Consider the following 17,673-nt stretch of genomic DNA (forward strand, 5'->3'; position numbering starts at 1 on the left):
AGATGACTTCAGGGATTAAACAGAAGAAAAATGAACTGAGTTTAATGTGTTAGCGATGATTCTGTAAACCACATGAGAGAGAGAAGCACCAGCAAAAGGCAGCCTGGAAACACCCAGGTACCGGATTCTACAGCACGTGTGGCTGGAGACCATCAGTTCAGAACAGTAGGGTTACAGAAGCCAGATATAGTATAGCATTTTAAAAGCACATCAAAATGAACATAGAAGTATGATCAAGCCATTTCAACAGGCTTGGGAGGGCAGCAGTGATATGCATGGAAAAAAAACGAGGTAAAGCACACAATTACAGAGCGTATTTGTAGAATATTACTGCTGTGCTCCATTGTGCTTGCCAGTGCATTTCATATGAGAGCACAGAGGCACTCCAGTAGGATCAGGGCTGCGTTTACTTTATTTCTTGACCGCAGGCTTGGGTCTCTAGCAAGGCTGAACAGCCCTGTTCTTGGATGATACCCAGGTTTGTTTTTACTCAGGTGCGTCTTATTAAACTCTTAGTAAAACCAGGAATGGGTCAGACTGCTATGCAATGGGAGCCTTACTGCCATCCCCGCAGTCACACTTTTAAAAGAGCAAATAGCTTCAAAATGTCTTCAAATGTCACCTTTCCCTGTCTCTATGATATATCATATTTTGGACTTTTGATAAGCCTCTTTTCCTGCGATCAATTCTCATTAACAAAATCACTATGAAGCATTTTAAATTACATCTTGATTGCTTTGACAAGGTGCCCCAAGCTGAGGCCAACTGTGTACAGTCACTTGCGTGTCACCGGTCGTGGAACACTGTGCTCTTTCATTCCAGCACCGACTCACATTACCACTTGCATGCACCAGGGGGCGCCAGATCTGCTCGAACGGGAAAAGCACACTAGTGATCGACTGACCTGACCTGAGTTTCCTAACCTGTCGCGATACGTACAAAACCACAAAAGAAACAGCTTACATGCACCTGGGCCCATTACATTTAATTCTTGACATTTTTATTAATAGAAATATTTAAACTGGAGCAGAAAGATGTCCATTATGACCCAGTATCTCGGTTCTAGTTTCAGAGAAAGGTTTAACAGCTTCTGTGAATCCAGCAACACTTGAGGTCCTTGCTACACACTGCAGATGTAAGCAGTCTGGGACATTAGGCTTTTCCGCTCCTAACTGTCTGCATGTTTCGTTATCAGTAACTTTCTGGCCTGGAGCCCAGAAACCTCAATATAAACACTGATTAGGCATTTTAATGATGTTTGGGAGTATGAAGCTCTGAGCCCTGGAAATGGACAGTGTGTTATTGCAGGGGTCTGTCTGGGACACCCTTTCTATGCAAACCACAGTCCTTCAGGGGGAAGGAACTCGTCCCTTTTGCGAGGGGAATGAAGATTAGGGAACACTAGCTTTCCCCTTCTGGGAATCCCGGTTCATTGAGCGGCTTACAGTTATTTATTAACGTGCTTCTGGGTCGGGTTGGGTCCACTTTATTGGACACAAAAGCTCAGTGCAATTGTATTGCACGATAGAGGGCCAGTAATTTGAACAGACTGTACAACAGACCTTGGCTCTCCTTGCAAGTAATTCAAACCGTTATCCTAACGGTTTTAGCAAACAGCTGTCCCTCTCCGAACCAGCACGAGTGCAGCGCAATCACTAAAAACTACTTCCCTCAGCTGTGGACAAATGAAAATCAGAAACCAGTATTGATCATCTTGGAGCACCTCAGCATGTTCTAAGCGGATGTGCTTATCCTATAGCTGCCAGTGTGTTAATCACACTCTGCATGATATATAGGGAGTACATGGCTGCTTTAGTGCCTTTGTGTAAAAGATTTGACTACAAATTTAAATCTGTCGCTAGTTCAGTATGCCATTTAATGAAGAAGTAGCATTACAGCACTAAAGTTTAGCGTGAGATCAAGTAATCCGGATACTGTGACCTTGCACGGATTAGTACGAATCCTCCCCAATCCCCTGGCTCACTGGAACTCTTATCACAGGGATTTCAATCCTTTGTTTGCTTGTTTCTTAATCAAATACTGTTGCGTATTTCTATCATGCGGATTAAGTTGAGGTCCCAAAACATTAAGCTACTGCAGATTGCATTTGGAAAACAGATTGCTATTAAATGGCATGACAGTGTTTGTTTTTTTTTAGAACAAAAAAAATTTGTATGGAGGCCAGAACTTAAAATGAAAAACTTTTCATAAAAATGTGCAATTCCGAGCTGAGATTCCAACCAGTGAATGTGTGTTTCTCCCAATCCTGAACTGCTTCTTGCTATTGCAGTCTAACAATGAATCACAGTTTTTGTCTGGAGAATCCTAACTGCCCAGGACTTCCTCATTCCTTTCACATCATAAGAAAAAATGAGGCCTTTCAACGTGGCCGGCCCGCCTCCTCACCCTCTCTGTGTATCTGTAGCGCAGGTTGGGCCAGCAGAGTCGAAAGGTCACATTGTATTACAGCTTGAATGGAATGAGGGTTCAGTGCAAGGCAGCTAGGATTCTCCAAGCAAGGTAAAGACAGAACTAGAGAATAACTTCATAGTGGAGCCACAGAACCCAGAACCACTGGGATAAAAACAACATGACAATTGAACCTACATACCCTTTGGGGTTAAGGAGCATATATACACTTTTAAGTTTCTTGTTCCAAGTGTGATCGTTAATGATCATTTTGCAGGAGTTTGGATAAGCCTCATCTTTCATTGTAATCATTTCTCATTGAGACGACAGGGAACGTGAACAGAGACCGAGCTAAATGCTGTTTTAAAAAAAAAAAAAAGTCTGGAAGAGGGTTGGATGCATGGGCCCTTTGTCCTTGCACTGCCAGATGTGCCCTCTTTACAGTGACTGGCTTATTCAGTGACACAGTGTGGTACCAGCGATGCGATCACACTGACAAAGGAACTGCTAAAAGACACATGCTTTACACTTTGCAGAGGACAGCATGGTTTGATAAAAGCAAAACTTCAACTGCAGACCCCACATGTTTAGAGGGAACTTGGTAGAAATACCCTGAGCAAGTATGCCCGCCCCCTCGCCCGTGGTTTCCTCTGTTTCATGGTGTTGCTGTTTCAGCTTGACTGGGCGACAGTGTTGGTGCCAGGTGGGCTGGCGTGGAGTGGGCAGGCTGTGAAGTGCAGAGGCTGGGGTGGGGACTCTTAGTGGTTTAGCACAGTGAAGGATGTCCTGATCAGATAAGACCCGTTGAAAGGGTTTCATTCATCTTTCACTAGCATGCATTAGCCAATTATTAGAAAGCCTGAAAATGGAGGACCTTTGTAAATTGTAGTTACAGGGATGCAAATAAGACTCCTATTGCATAGCAGTTTGATCCATTCCCGGTATTAAGACACACCTGAGCTTGTTAACCTATAGACTGTGGCTCCTCAAGTTCGTATTAAAACCTGGAGTGGGTAAAACCGCTATGCAAGAGGAGTCATTTCCTTCCCTGATTTTTATTAATATACCAATTCAAGCTTGGCATTCACATTTGAACAGGGATCAGAGGTTATTGTCAAAGTGCTAGAGGATCTTTAGTGTCAATAGTAAAGGTATTTAATAGCCCCCCCCCATGGTGAAGGTCACATGTTGCAGCCTATGAAATCAAAGCCAGCTCCATCCATCCATCCATATGGTCTTTGCACTGTGTTCACTACCCCAGTGATGGAACTTCCTAGCTTGACCATAGATAAGATCATTAGTTACATACACATCAAAAAGTTATCCTTCAACACTTATCTTTTCAATAGTCTGCTAACCTTAATCAATTAGAGAACTGCCAAATAAAAACCAGAGTATTGACACAAGCCGGCAAAGACATCTTAAGATGGCTCTGTAAAGATAAGGCAGCTGTAAAAACAGAAAATATATAATAAAGGGTTAAGAAGATTGAATAGGATAGTAACAGAACAGGGGGCGGGGTTATGCAAATCCGAGCAGACTGACGTGATGGGAGAGCAGTGCCACGCAGAGGTCTGTTATTTTGCCTCCCGGGTTGAATTATTTATGGTTTACAACAGAGAGGATAATGGCTACAAACCCAGAAATAAACAGCGACTACAAGGTATGTGACTAACTTACTGCAACTCAGCCCCCTTTACCATTACAGGTCCGAATTCTACTACAAGCACCTTTCCAAGGACTATAAACCTTGTTGCTTTTAGTCTTAGCATAGCATAGTAGTTACCTGATATTAGCTGCACCTGCTTTTTACAAGAGCTATTCAACAGGGTTAGGGGAGTAGCATTGCTAAAAAGTCATTATGTTAATCCTACTAAAGATTGATTTTATTGAAGCGCAAAGTAAAACCAATTTAAATAAGCACCAGGCTGTGTGGACCACTCTCTATGTTCCATTGTTAAAACCAGCTAGTCTGAACATCAAGCTCACTTTGAATGATTAATAGCAGGTTTGACTGTACGTCGTGAGATCGTGGTGAAGTTGGGTGTTAAATTGAATCAACTGGATTTTCTTGAAAGCAATCCCCAGCCTTCACCCTCGAAAGATGTTTGGTTCCACCTCTGTTGAATTAACCGTCAGACTGCAACAGGTGACTCAGCGCTCCCGGGTGTGCAGTCCAGGTGAAGTGTGTCGAAACGCACCAGGACCCCAGGGAGCAGCATTTCAATCCCATCGAAAGCAATGAAGTGAGCAGCAGTACTGCTCGCGTCTCTTGTGCTTGTAGGAGAAGTGGTTTAGGTCTTCCTTCAATCTTGGGGTGTTTCATTAAGCAGTAGGAACTTCAGAGTTTGTTTCTCACCATGGTTAACTCAGGAATTAGATGTTGTTGGCTAACCAGTTGGTTTATGTTACTTAAGGTAGAAGACAAGCTTACTCCATCCTTAACATTTTCTGGTCACTAATGTGAACTTAAGTCGTATTTCTAATATACTTGCAGCGGCAGGGGGGTATAAATCTCATGAGCTTTAAGTAAACATGGGCATGTGAGGTTACAACCTCCTTAAAATATGGAAAAAAGGTCAGTTTTTACTTTGAGCCATATGGTGCACTGAGGTTGAACTTGCAGCAGTGGGATGTTTCAGTTATGAGAAGCATGTGTCCGAATGTCAGAAGGAAGCATCCAGCCCCTAACTAACACACACACACACTTTCTCAGTTTGTTTTGCGCGCCACGCCAACTTGATTGTTCAGCACCACAGAAAGGCCGAGTTAAAGGAAAATATAACTAACCAGTCAAGGTTCGGTTTCAGTTTTCTAATCAGATGAATCTTGGCTCATCGCTGCATTTTGACGTCAAACAATTGTAGTGCAGTCAGTGGGGCTTATTTTGAACTTTAAAGTCCACCACAGTGATGGAGGGATTTTAAAGGTTTTTATTTTCAAGACATCGGACCTGTAATCAGCATTCAGAATAGAGCTTCGGAGCTTTGATTGAACCCTAGTTCCGAACCTACCTACTTAGCACTGAAATGCTAGTAAAACATTTTGAATGCAGAGGTGCTATACTGCACTGTATATTGGTTACACTGGGATTACTTTTCTGATTTCAATACTGCTTATGTTTTGCAATATTTCTTGCATCATAACAGGTAGATTACAAAACAAATATTAATGCGCATTAATATTTAAAATATTCAATGACCTCACCTAAACTGCAAAAAGCATTCATCAGGTAGGTCGAGTTTGACAAACAGAGGCTGATCTGTTCTCCGTTCTAAAACGAACAGACATTAAAGCATTTAGTTCGTACACAAGGGAAAGGGTTTGGCATTAAAATGTTACTCACTGTTAGGGTTTAGCTGTCCTTGCTGAAGCCTTGATTAATCAACCCTATTGACAGAACATTGCTTCTGGCATAGTCCATTTGAGCTGTCAGGAGGGTTGTTTCCGCTAGCTTTGAATGCATTGACCTACTCCCTTCTGCAGATAGGGTGGTGCTACGGTCGAAACAAAACTATTACTGGGGCAGCAAATGGCCATGTTCAAAACTGAATGCAAACAGGCGCTTTATTGGTAAACAGCAAACGAGTTAACTAAGAACAGAGCAATACAGGTATTTGAAAACATTACGAACAAGAAATGAAAATGACCAGTTTCCTGAAACTGCAATAGAAGGTGCATTTGTTCATGCAGCTTCACACAGAATAGTAGGACTGACGAATGAATGGTCACCAGGAGCATGTTTCAATATTTTATTGATGTGTTTCTTTGAAATTGAAACTGTACAAATTGTACAAAAGATGCAATCTACCTGCAGACCAGTTTTCATTGCTCTCCAACAAATCACTTCATGCAAACCTCAAAATCTGACATAAGGAAAAATATTATGGAACCGACAAATGCACCAGGGCTGACGATAAAGAACTTTACAGCACCGTGCAACACAAGTACAAGCAACACGCTACAGTAGGTTAATGGTGGCCTGCAGGCTTGGCAGCGTTCGATAGGGACGAAGGACACAGTGTCCTGCCACCGGGTATACAAAGGGACCTCTGAGAGCGCTCTGTCTCTTTGTGAAGTCCAATGGATCAGTGGGCAAAAGTGAGGAAGAAGCAGGCTATCCTCCAAATGATCAGGATGCCGCAGTCTGGAGGTGAGACTCTTTAAATTAAAAGGGGGGATTTACTTCTGCAGCGCTGCTTGAATGATTTGTACGTGTGTATTTAGTGCGACGCACAGACTGTTTTTTATAGGTTTTCTTTGGTAGGTGGATGTTTTGTCTCTACAGAAGGCTGTGAATATTGTAAATGAGGCGAAAGAAGGAAGGTATAGCTCATTTTCTAATACTGTCTGACCCATTTTTTTCTGGATCTAAACCGAGTTGTGCCAGAGAGTACAGGTGCAGTATAATGAGCTTGACGCAGCATCGCCGGATCTCTTAGCAGAACTGTGGAGGTGGGCGTTGAGCAGGCTTCCAAGTTTGATGATAATTAAGTTAGCCTTTCTTCAAGTCAGTTAATCGAATTGAAACATCAGGTTGATCCCCGGTGTACCCTTTTAATCCTGTCGAAGAGAGAAGCATAGCAGCCTCTACTGCGAGGCTACAACACTCACAGTAGGAGAGAGTCTACAGCGTGCCTAATTGCTGTTAATCCATTTCAGAAGGGTTCCCACTTAACCATAATAGGCGATTCACTGAAATATATTATTCAGGATTAGACTGTGCCATTTAATTAGCAACCAAGATATTTAATCATTTTAAACAAAGTTTGAGGGACCTGACAATCAGACAATGCCACCAGGTTAGTTACTGGTAAGTTTGCAGCTGTTGCCACCTGTACCCAGCTGTAGTGCTTAATTGTGGAATTTATTTGTAGCGATCTTGTCATTGCCAGCCTGGCACACAGGAACCAATTACCGAATCTCTATCTTTTCTAGTGCAGTAGTCAGGAGGATAGCAGCTTTCGATACGGTTTGGTCCAAGAATAGTTAACCGAAAATACTGTACCATTGTGTAGGTAGCAAACAAACCTTCCACAAGTCTATAAAAAGACTACCCATTTAATCATGTTATTTCAATATATATATATATATATATATATATATATATATATATATATATATATATATATATATATATATTATATATATATATATATATACCGATATATAGCGAAGACAAAGGCACTTGACATTTAGTCCCAGTTTGGTCTACATTTTCCCAAATAGAAAAACCAAGAAAAATTTTAGTAAATGCTAAAAGAAAAAAAACAAAATGAAAAAATTTGGGGGGGATGAACGAAAGGTGATTGGATTTTTTTTTTATTATTTATGTTAGGTGTGGGCTGCCAAAGAAGTTAAGGGGGCGGCGGGGCCCCCCCCCCCAACGGGTGGACCTGCCCCCTGCCCCTCCACAACACTCGTTCCCTTTCTGGCTTGAGATGGCAGAATGCAACGTGGCTCCGGACGGCCTTGAAGACTGCGATCGCGAGTCCGAATCTCACTCCGATGACCAGGACAGTCCTGAGGATAGCCCTCAGCCCGAGGGGGTAAAGCAGTGCTGTGCCCGGCCGAAACAGGTATCCCACGCCAGTGCCCACTGCGCCCTGCCTCCACCATCCTCAGAAACACTGACCACACATCAACGCACCCGCCAACAAACACTGCGCCGTGCGCACAAGCAGAAACGTGCTCAACCAACTCAAAACACAAGTGAAAACCCAATCACGATTCATTACGACCGGTTACCTGAAATGTTTAGAGATGTTCTGAAATGTGGTGGCTCTCTTTCTAATCTTTGTAGAGTAGAGTGCTTGAGTGTTTGTGTGCCAGACTGCCATTACAAAAGCCGTAAACGCTGTGAATAAATGCAATTCCACATGACTTCATACCAGCCAATGTAGGCATTACATCTGAACAGCTTTAAAATCGTTGGTGCTTTTTCATTTAGATCTTGGAATACGTTAAGCTTGCAGAGGTGCGAGTTCAAATTAAATTGAATAAAGACTTATAGACACGTATTTACCAATAAACACACACAGAGTGAAAGAGCTGGGTCCATTTGCATTGGTAATGAGAGAGAGAGAGAGAGAGCGAGAGAGAGAGATGCTTTGTGTATAGTTAGTGCAACCGACCACTGTTTTGTAGGCAGCTTCCAAGAGCAGTCAGATAAAACCTGATTAAAAGCCATTGCTGCGCAGTGTTATTAGGGAATAGGATCATTCTGCTGAGAAGCATGCAACAGCTTTAATGAATGCTTCTTCATTACAGCACTCACAGTACTAATGCATTAATTAATGTTACTAAAAAACCTTTTCTTTTAACACTCCTGTTTTTCTGTCTTTCATTCCTTTTACCTTATTTCTCCCCACCCGCCCCTTTACTCTACCCCCTCGCTCATCCCCGGTCTCTCTCGGTAGCTACCGTGCTTCTTCAAGGACGACTCGGAGGACTCCGAGCTAGAGCGGATCATGAACGAATTGCCCAGCGCGGCCGACCGGGAGCAGTCATATGGAGAGGAGAGGACCACCAGCCCCGACTGGCTGGGGATTCCCTCTTTCTTGCGGCCCCCCACGACAGGCAGCGTGTGTCCCTCAGGGACCGAAACAGAGCAGAGCAAAAAGCTGCTGCTGCCGAGCGTGGGGCAGGATGGTAACCCACCTCAATCTCCCAGTCTGTCCCGGCCAAAGAGCCCCTGGGGGAGATACGACCCATACGATTCAGCAGAGGTAATGTAGGGTAGCAGATAGAACTAGATAGATAATACAACCTGGTGTAGTCTAGCCTTTCTGAGACTGGAAGTGAAGCCACCTAAATCTCAGTGAGAGTGTTTGCAGGCTGCTTCGAATAGATTTGCAATGCATCTGCGAGGTTTGCAGATAGAAACTTCAAGTTGACCTCTGAAAGGATATGGTGGCCACATTGCAATCGCTGTGACTCTTGGGTTTCCAGATAATAGATCAGCTGTTTGAGAAGCTGGAGGATGGGTAGATGTATTCTACCATCCCTTTTGTGCTACTTCGTTCATTTGGATGATGAATCCTCTTCCATAGTTATTGAGGTCTCATCTACAGATTAATGTACAAAACCAGTTGGATGCTTTGCCATCTCCTCTGGGGTAGGAGGTGTAGTGGAGTTGCTGAGACATGCATAAGTCTTATGCCATTAGGAGCTGCAGTAAAGGAGGTAGCATGCTGGTTGGAATTTGGTTCAAACCCAAGCTGTGAGGTGGTTTCTTCTTGTGGTTTTAGTCACATCCCTTTTTAAGATCTACGATCTAAGACTTTTGAGATCGTGGACTCCTTCACTGGTCCAGACAAAATGATGCCACGCTCACATCTCTTTGAAATCAGCCCTATCCTTAATTCGAGTTACTTTGAATCCCTCTGGAAACTGAGCGTTCTTCAGCAGACGACCGTCCTGTTCCGTGATGAATGCTTTTATATATTGGCTGCTTCTTTCTATCCCTACAGGACCAAGAGAAAGAGTATGTGGGCTTCGCTACTCTACCCAACCAGGTGCACCGGAAGTCAGTCAAGAAAGGATTCGACTTCACACTTATGGTGGCAGGTAGGAAGGATCAATCTGTAGCATTGAAAACACTGGTTCAGGGCAGAATTAATTCCTTTTACTTGTGGCTGGGTTACAGACCCTGATGAGTACTAGCCTTCCACCCAACGTTGCCTTTGGTAAGAGAGAATCTGGATCTCAGAAACCAGCCAATCATACCTTGGTCATTGTGATCTTTTGAGGACTTTAACAACATGTAGGTTAATTTTGGAGGCCACTATAGATTGATTACATTTTTTCGTCTCACTGGACTAGCTGTTGACTGATCAATGATTTCTCGAAGATGAATGTTTAAAATCCCTCCCGTTTGTTTCCAGGCGAATCTGGTCTGGGGAAATCCACTCTAGTAAACAGCCTCTTTCTGACAGATCTGTACAAGGACAGGAAGCTGCTCAATGCTGAAGGTATGCTGCCGCGGCTCTGACTTCCTCCCGCTCCTCTCTCTGTCTCTTTCTCAATACTGACCTGCCTGTTTCTGTCCAGAACGGATCACGCAGACTGTGGAGATCACCAAACACTCTGTGGACATTGAGGAGAAGGGGGTCAAACTCCGACTCACCATAGTGGACACGCCTGGCTTCGGAGACGCCGTCAACAACACAGAGTGGTAAGTCCCTTATAAAAAAGTGTCCCCATCGCTTTCAATTGTAAGGTAAAAATCTAAAGAAACAAGTGGACAAACTTCTAATAAAATGTATAAACACACACACCCAATTTCAAGTTGTATTCACTGGAAGTCTATTAATGACTTATCTGTATTAAATTATTAAGATTTATTCATCACAAACTTTTTCTAAAGTGACAACCATCAGTCTAAGAAAATATCATTTCCGAATGAGAGCCCTGCACACCCTTAATAACTTCAAGATTTCTGGCAGCCAGTCGCTCCCCCTCTACACTCCACTAACTAGGCGCTGTCACTGCTGAAGTTGTGTAACGCACAGGGACGCTGTTTGCTCTCCTGTCTCGCTCAGCTGGAAGTCTGTGGCAGACTACGTTGACCAGCAGTTTGAACAGTACTTCCGGGACGAGAGCGGGCTGAACCGGAAGAACATCCAAGACAATCGAGTGCACTGCTGCCTGTACTTCATCTCCCCCTTCGGGCACGGGTAAGGGGAGCGAGCGCCCGCGGGCTCCAGAGACAGTCCCGGCGGCGCCCCTGATAATCCGTTATTAATGGAGCCGAGTGGCATTTTCATCCAGAACTATAAAACCATTGCAAAGTTCAGAAATACTAAAATAAACTGGATAAATTCAGTAACAAATCTTTAAATTAATGATCCTTTGCTTACATTTATTTTCATTCATAGCCCATATCTGCCCTCCTACCCACCCATCTTTGCACTCTTGGTAATTTTGTTAAAACAAAAAATTTGTCTTGCCCTTTTTCAAGATTAAAGTTAGTCTAAACGCACCTTACACAGTCAGTTCACCACGTTCATATTGTATAATACTTCACTTTAAATAAATTTAAGTCAGTAGCAAATTTAGCATCATTATAGTGTAAAAAAAAAAAAGGAAAAGTAATACGCTTGCACCATCTACTGGAGACATCAGGAACATGCACATTAGCAGCAATCTGTTCAGCCAACTGCTGCAGTGGTTGGCAGCACTGTACCGATCACTGAGAGATGTATGAAGCATTGCTGTGTTTCAGATTGAGGCCGCTGGACGTGGAGTTCATGAAGGCACTGCATGAGAAGGTGAACATCGTGCCCATCCTCGCCAAGGCAGACACACTCACCCCTGCTGAGGTCAAGAGGAAGAAAATGAAGGTGGGGGGGGTCACAACCTACCTGGAGGAATACCTGTGTAAAAAAAAAAGTCTTACTTAGATGTACTGATATACAGACACACAAGGCGATCAGTCAATTGGCCACAGAGCCCTGGAGGCAACACGATTGTTAGACTACCACCATAAGTGAGCGAATTAGCTATCGCTTTCCTAATTCTCTAATTCAGCATCAGACAGGTAGCAATCTACAAAAAAAGGGCAGACTTCAAATCCAGCTGAAAACATGCATGCACATCTTACTACACACAGTAATATACTGCGTGCACCGAGAACCTTATTAAAAAGCAAGACGACATTCTGCCATTTCTCATCACCAAACAAACAGAGAGCTCTAGTCTAGCAGCACAATGAAAGCGTCTGCTACTGGAAGGAGGCTCCAGCTCGGACAGCAGGGCAGTGAATCAGTTAGCACCGTTTCCATTGCTTTTCCCTGCAGATTCGAGAAGAGATTGGCCAGTACTGTATAAAAGTCTACCAGTTCCCTGACTGCGACTCCGACGAGGATGAAGATTTCAAACAACAAGACCATGAACTGAAGGTGGGTTCGGCTGCCGTTGCGATAACCACACGACGAGAACGAGGGCTTTCAACAACGTTTACAGCCTTTATTTGTGACGCTTTCAGTTGTTTAGTGCGATTCACAGTAAGGAGTTTAAAAATGCAGCGATTTTTGGATTTGATCATGTTTTGCCGGAGTTAACGATTGCTATGCTAAGTCTGGTGTGGCACTACAGCCAAATCATTCTCTGCTCTGAAGTTTCATTTGCAAGACCCTGGTCATTTTTGGCAAGCTGTAAAACCATTAAGCCAAATATATTTAAAAAGTCATATCAGACCAGATGGAATAGACCATGCAGTAGAGTGCAGTGGATTGAATGGATAGTGTATAAGCAGATAGAGACAATAGCTTTGGACTCGCTCCAGATTGGAGGGATCAAGAAGTCTTCGGAAAGCAAGAGTATCAGCCGACCGGAGACACAAGGGGAACGGGAGCCCCAGACAGTTAAATACAGCCTGCTGGTGAGTTTGAGCAGAATATAGATTGATGCCCTCCATTAGAAAACGCGATGAGATTGGCCTGTGCACTGTTCAGAAATGGCAGTGAGTTTGATGTTCATAAAGCAACTCGGGAAAGGACTAGAATAATACATTTTAAAAAATTCGTTCTTGACATGAATTTGCATTGGAGACTTCAGCAGTCAGTAGTGTGTATAGATCTGTGTGTTCTCCTCAACATTCTGGAGGTGAACCTGGAGAAAGGCATTGCGCGTATACGAGAAATGAAATAAAAGATCCGCAAGCTAGCGAGGTACGAACCCCATCTTTCCCCCGCACAAGGTAATTAACACAGAATATTAAAAAAAAAAAACTGCACCATTTCAGACTGCATTTCAGGTCTTGATCTTCATCGTTTTGCTTTGTGTTTCCTCCAGGAAAGCATCCCCTTTGCAGTGATCGGCAGCAACACTGTTGTGGAAGCCAAAGGGAAGAGGGTTCGAGGGCGGCTGTACCCCTGGGGCATTGTGGAAGGTACCCTGAGCTTGCAACACTTCCAGCTGCGCTGCATGCGCGCGCGACTGTGTTTGTGTTTAGCCATGTGCCACCACACAAACACAGGACACAGATATACAAACGTAAAAAAAGACTTTCAAATCTACTGTATGGTAATACAGTGGGTGTCTCCCAATAACACTTTGAAGTCTTTCACTTAAGCAGGCCCAAAAACCCAATTTGTCAGCATGTTTTCCACTCTTAATCTGTGCTGGCAGCAGCAGCAGCTTTGAAGCGTGTCCTGGCGTGCTGAGGGCTTTGTTGCTTGTCGATTTGCAGTTGAGAACACGGCTCACTGTGACTTTGTGAAGCTGAGGAACATGCTGGTCCGCACGCACATGCAGGACCTGAAGGACGTGACCCGGGAGACCCACTACGAGAACTACAGAGCCCACTGCATCCAGAGCATGACCAGGATGGTGGTGAAGGAGAGGAACAGGAAGTAAGACACCTCCTTCTCAAGGAGGCCCGGGGAAGCAGTTCCATTTACAATTCCAGTGGCATTGTTTGCTGAAATTCCAGTTATACAAATGTTGTGTTCAATTACAATTATGCTGCTGTAATTGCATTCTTACAAGTACACTAAAAAGTAACAAACAGCTACACACATTAACATGTTTACTCTGTTAAACCAAGCAGTAACCACAGGCACAAATACACAATCATACTAGATTTGACTTTTCTTTTTTCATACAAATGGGGCCACTAAAAAAGTGGTTGAAAATACGAGAACAACGTTCGCTCGGTGTAATAAAGCACAACATGGAGATGCGAATGATTAAGCTTGGACAGGTGTGGAAAAAAGAGCATCTGTATTGAGAGCCGCTACTGTGAAAGAGCACGTCACTGCAGATGTTATTGTATGCGTTTGTTCTACCTTCCCCTGTCTCTGTGATGTTTCCGGTCATTGAGCGCGGTTCTTGGTTCTGATGCTCCAGTAGTTATTTTCTGTACAGCTCTGCTCACTTTGAACTTGCTTGGAGTTTGTCTGGAGAATTGCCAAGCACTGAACTGACTTCCTCATCTCTTTCAAAATCATGTGCCAGTGTGACCTGTCAACTCTGCTGGCCCAACCCGCAGTACAGAAAGAGGGTGAGGCGGTGGGACCGGCCAAGCTGGCCATCTGTCACGTGATTTTTGACTAGAATGAAGAGGTCTGTTCAGTCGTAGACGGTTTCAGGCAAGCTCGCAAACAAGCACTTGATTGAGTAATTCTCTGCTGGTGCTTTTGTGTGTGCAGCAAGCTGACAAGAGAGAGCGGCACAGACTTCCCCATCCCTATGGGGCCAGCAGGGTCGGACAGCGAGACGGAGAAACTGATCCGGGAGAAGGACGAGGAGGTACGGGAGAGCGCGGGCTCATGAGTCACTCACTAACAGGGCAGCCTGGGCTCTTTCAAACAGGTTCCTGGTGTTGGGGTGTTAGGTGGGGGAGGAGGGCTTGACCCGGATTACCCAGAAGCACCCTGGCTTCCGTAACGGATGGAATCCCGGTTTAGGTTTCAGTGGAAGAATGGCACCCATCTTTTGCATGGACATTTTGGGAGAATTTGTTCTACTGCTAACTAAACCACTAACTCCTACCTCATTCCTAATGGATTGTATTGCAATATCTCCTTGCTTCATTATTCAAACATGTAAAACCCAAAGTTGGAGAGGAGTGGCACCCACGTGGCTGGAATGGTCCAGAACGACAGCGCTCTAATGAAGAGATTCTCACAACCTGCTTTTCTCATGCAAATGGCTTTATTTCATTTGGTTTTCTTGCAGGATGTGAAGAGCATTGCTGTGCATTTCTTTTGCCCAACCTTACCAGTAAACTTCAGAATTTTCCCAGAATGCACCGGCTCATTGTGTTGTCTGTAACCATGGAAACTTGGTGACATCATTCTATTCCACTCTCCCCATTATGTGTAAAAATGTGGGATGAAGGAGTTTAGCATCAAAGTCTCCAGATACTCAAATCCATACACATTTTATTCCTTCACTATTGAATCATGCTGTTATTAGTGATGCACAAAGATGCAAGGAAACCATCAGAATACTATTGAATTAAACTGAAGAAACACAATAAGCATAAGCAGATTATATTAGAAAAAGGCACTAATATTGCCTCCCACTGTAGTAATCTACCAATGGCTGCAGCCAAATGCTCCCCTTTAAAGAGACAGCCTCCCCTCAAACACACCCCTGGGGTCATTTCCAGCAATGTCTTTCAGTCACTCTGCTAGCTTCAGTTGGATGTTTTGCATGCATGGCTTCTATTGGGCATTCATTTGTTTCCAGGAAGATCCACAAACACCGTTCCATACTGTTAGCACACATCAATAAACTGACTGCAGGGAAAACACACTTTAAAATTCCCCTTGCGTCAGTCCCTAGCAACACCACTATGCACTCCTAGAGACCAGAGAAAGAATCTCCTGTCTGTTAATGCTGCAGTTTTCTTGGGAGCACATGAACTGAAAAGCCATAGCATACGAGCAGAAAAGCAAAAGTCTGTCAACTGAAGAAAAGGGGTAGCAGTGGCAAGGTTTAAATGCATTGCAAAATGGTTGGCACTCCTTTAAACTGTGATTGGCTGAACCATTACAGCATCCCAGGAACACAAAACTACGAAGCCAACTGATGCACACGACTGCTATGCCAAGGGCAGAATTAAGCCGCATGTATTTTGCCCCAGTCACGTGATTTCTTGCATGAACTCCCCTAAACAGCGGGTTTATAGGTCAAGTTGTATGAAAGACATCCTTAATAAATAAAGTTGTAGAAACCAGTCCAGCAGCAGCAGCACAACAAATACAATATCAGGACATTCAGAATATAACCCTGCACACTCCCTCAGAAAAGTCCAGCACACTATTTTTGCTGTGTTACCATGTTTTTATACATGCTTATACTGTGCATTTACTATAGCTGACCCTGTTTTTTAAATATGCTTTACCATCCCTCATTCTTTACCATGCCTTCACTGTGCTTCATCACACTTTGCTATGCTTTCACTATGGAAAGTATACCACACCCTACCCTCTACTGTGTTCAGATTTCAGATAAAGGCAGTATAGTTCACATAGACATGAGTAGCAATGACAGTTCAATAGCCACCTGCGATTAAGACATCTTCAGTATTGTATTATATTTAGGCACTATGTTCTCAACCATTCAGTAATGTTTACAAAATTATGAATATTCAGGCTGTTGCCAGCTCTTGCATCTACTGCAGCTGTGCCAGGGCTATTAATATTAATGAGCTGTGCTTTATGAATATGTATCCTTGACCACCAGACTCGAATCCCTACACTCCCAGACGTTTTACCCCAAGCTGATCAATATTCCTCGTCTACAAGTCACAGCATTACATTTGTACCTTCTAAAGCTGTCAAAGTAACCCATGCAATCTACAGTACAAGAATGGGACAAACATGAGCGTTTTAGTGTTTGAATCAAACGGAAACGATATTCTTTGGAAAGCCAAAGTAGAATCTGTACCATATTATAAATCTACAAACCTGTTAGAGGAAGGAGAGAAGCACTCTTCTGTACAGTAAATTGTGTTTTTTTTTGTAGGTGTCATTAACACATTGGTTTTCACAGCTACAAGACTACCAACGGTCGTTTTTCCCCCTGATTACATTTCCAGTGTTTCTTCTCATATCTGTCCCAGCACTAATGTCTTACCAGTTCCCCTGAGCGCTTCTCATTTGTATTTCTTTGTTTTTCAGCTGCGGCGGATGCAGGAAATGTTACAGAAGATCCAGGAACAGATGCATGGGCAGAAGGATGGATATTAACGCCTTGCGCCCCGCCCCAACCAGCCCGCTCTCTCATTCAGGGATTCACTGTGTTTCTCTCGCTCTCCGGTCCTGAACAGACCCTGCATTTACTCCCAATGCACCTTAAAAGAGAACAAACAAATAAACAAACAGTGATCCTCTCGAATTCTCATTCTCAGCAAGGCCACAGTAAACTCGAAAGGAAACGACTGCAGGGCTAACTGATGACACTCGAGTCATGTGTGGCTCACTGATCTCTCCAGTGTGGCTCTCTTCGGGGATGGAAATAAGACTCATTGCATAGCAGTTTGATCTATTCCTAGTTTTCCTATGAGTTTAATAAGAAGACACACCCGAGCTTGTATTAAAACCTGGAATGGGTGAAACTGCTGTGCAACAGGAGTCTCATTTCCAGCCCTACTTTTAATTTTTGTCAGACGCTCTTAAAACGGTTGGAAAAGATACAAGAGCAAAGTCCAGTCAAGATGCAAATAAAGCGATGTTCTGTTTGAATTCAGCATATGTTTAGTGAGTACACACATGCTGAAGCTGTGTCTTAGTGCAGCTGCTTAAACAT

General features: G+C 43.6%; 1 protein-coding gene across 6 annotated transcripts in view; it reads left to right on the forward strand.

Annotated features, from left to right (window-relative positions):
- Positions 1-17,448, forward strand: part of LOC121308663 (septin-4) — a 38,478-nt gene extending 21,030 nt beyond the window's left edge. For 4 of the 6 annotated variants that reach the window (XM_041241200.1, XM_041241197.1, XM_041241198.1 and 1 more), the window contains 10 exons: positions 9,882-9,978; positions 10,296-10,382; positions 10,462-10,585; positions 10,953-11,087; positions 11,636-11,753; positions 12,210-12,311; positions 13,207-13,303; positions 13,604-13,766; positions 14,565-14,664; positions 17,046-17,448. In XM_041241200.1, coding sequence (XP_041097134.1) covers positions 9,882-9,978; positions 10,296-10,382; positions 10,462-10,585; positions 10,953-11,087; positions 11,636-11,753; positions 12,210-12,311; positions 13,207-13,303; positions 13,604-13,766; positions 14,565-14,664; positions 17,046-17,114 — 1,092 coding nt within the window. In that variant the 3' untranslated portion in view covers positions 17,115-17,448. Of the gene's footprint in view, positions 1-3,957; positions 4,073-8,828; positions 9,138-9,881; positions 9,979-10,295; positions 10,383-10,461; positions 10,586-10,952; positions 11,088-11,635; positions 11,754-12,209; positions 12,312-13,206; positions 13,304-13,603; positions 13,767-14,564; positions 14,665-17,045 lie in introns of those variants that run through there. The other 2 variants (XM_041241196.1, XM_041241199.1) reach the window with 2 other exon arrangements.
- The last annotated feature ends 225 nt before the right edge of the window (positions 17,449-17,673 follow it).

The sequence above is a fragment of the Polyodon spathula genome, unplaced genomic scaffold (assembly GCF_017654505.1).
Source record: "Polyodon spathula isolate WHYD16114869_AA unplaced genomic scaffold, ASM1765450v1 scaffolds_764, whole genome shotgun sequence".
NCBI lineage: Eukaryota > Metazoa > Chordata > Actinopteri > Acipenseriformes > Polyodontidae > Polyodon > Polyodon spathula.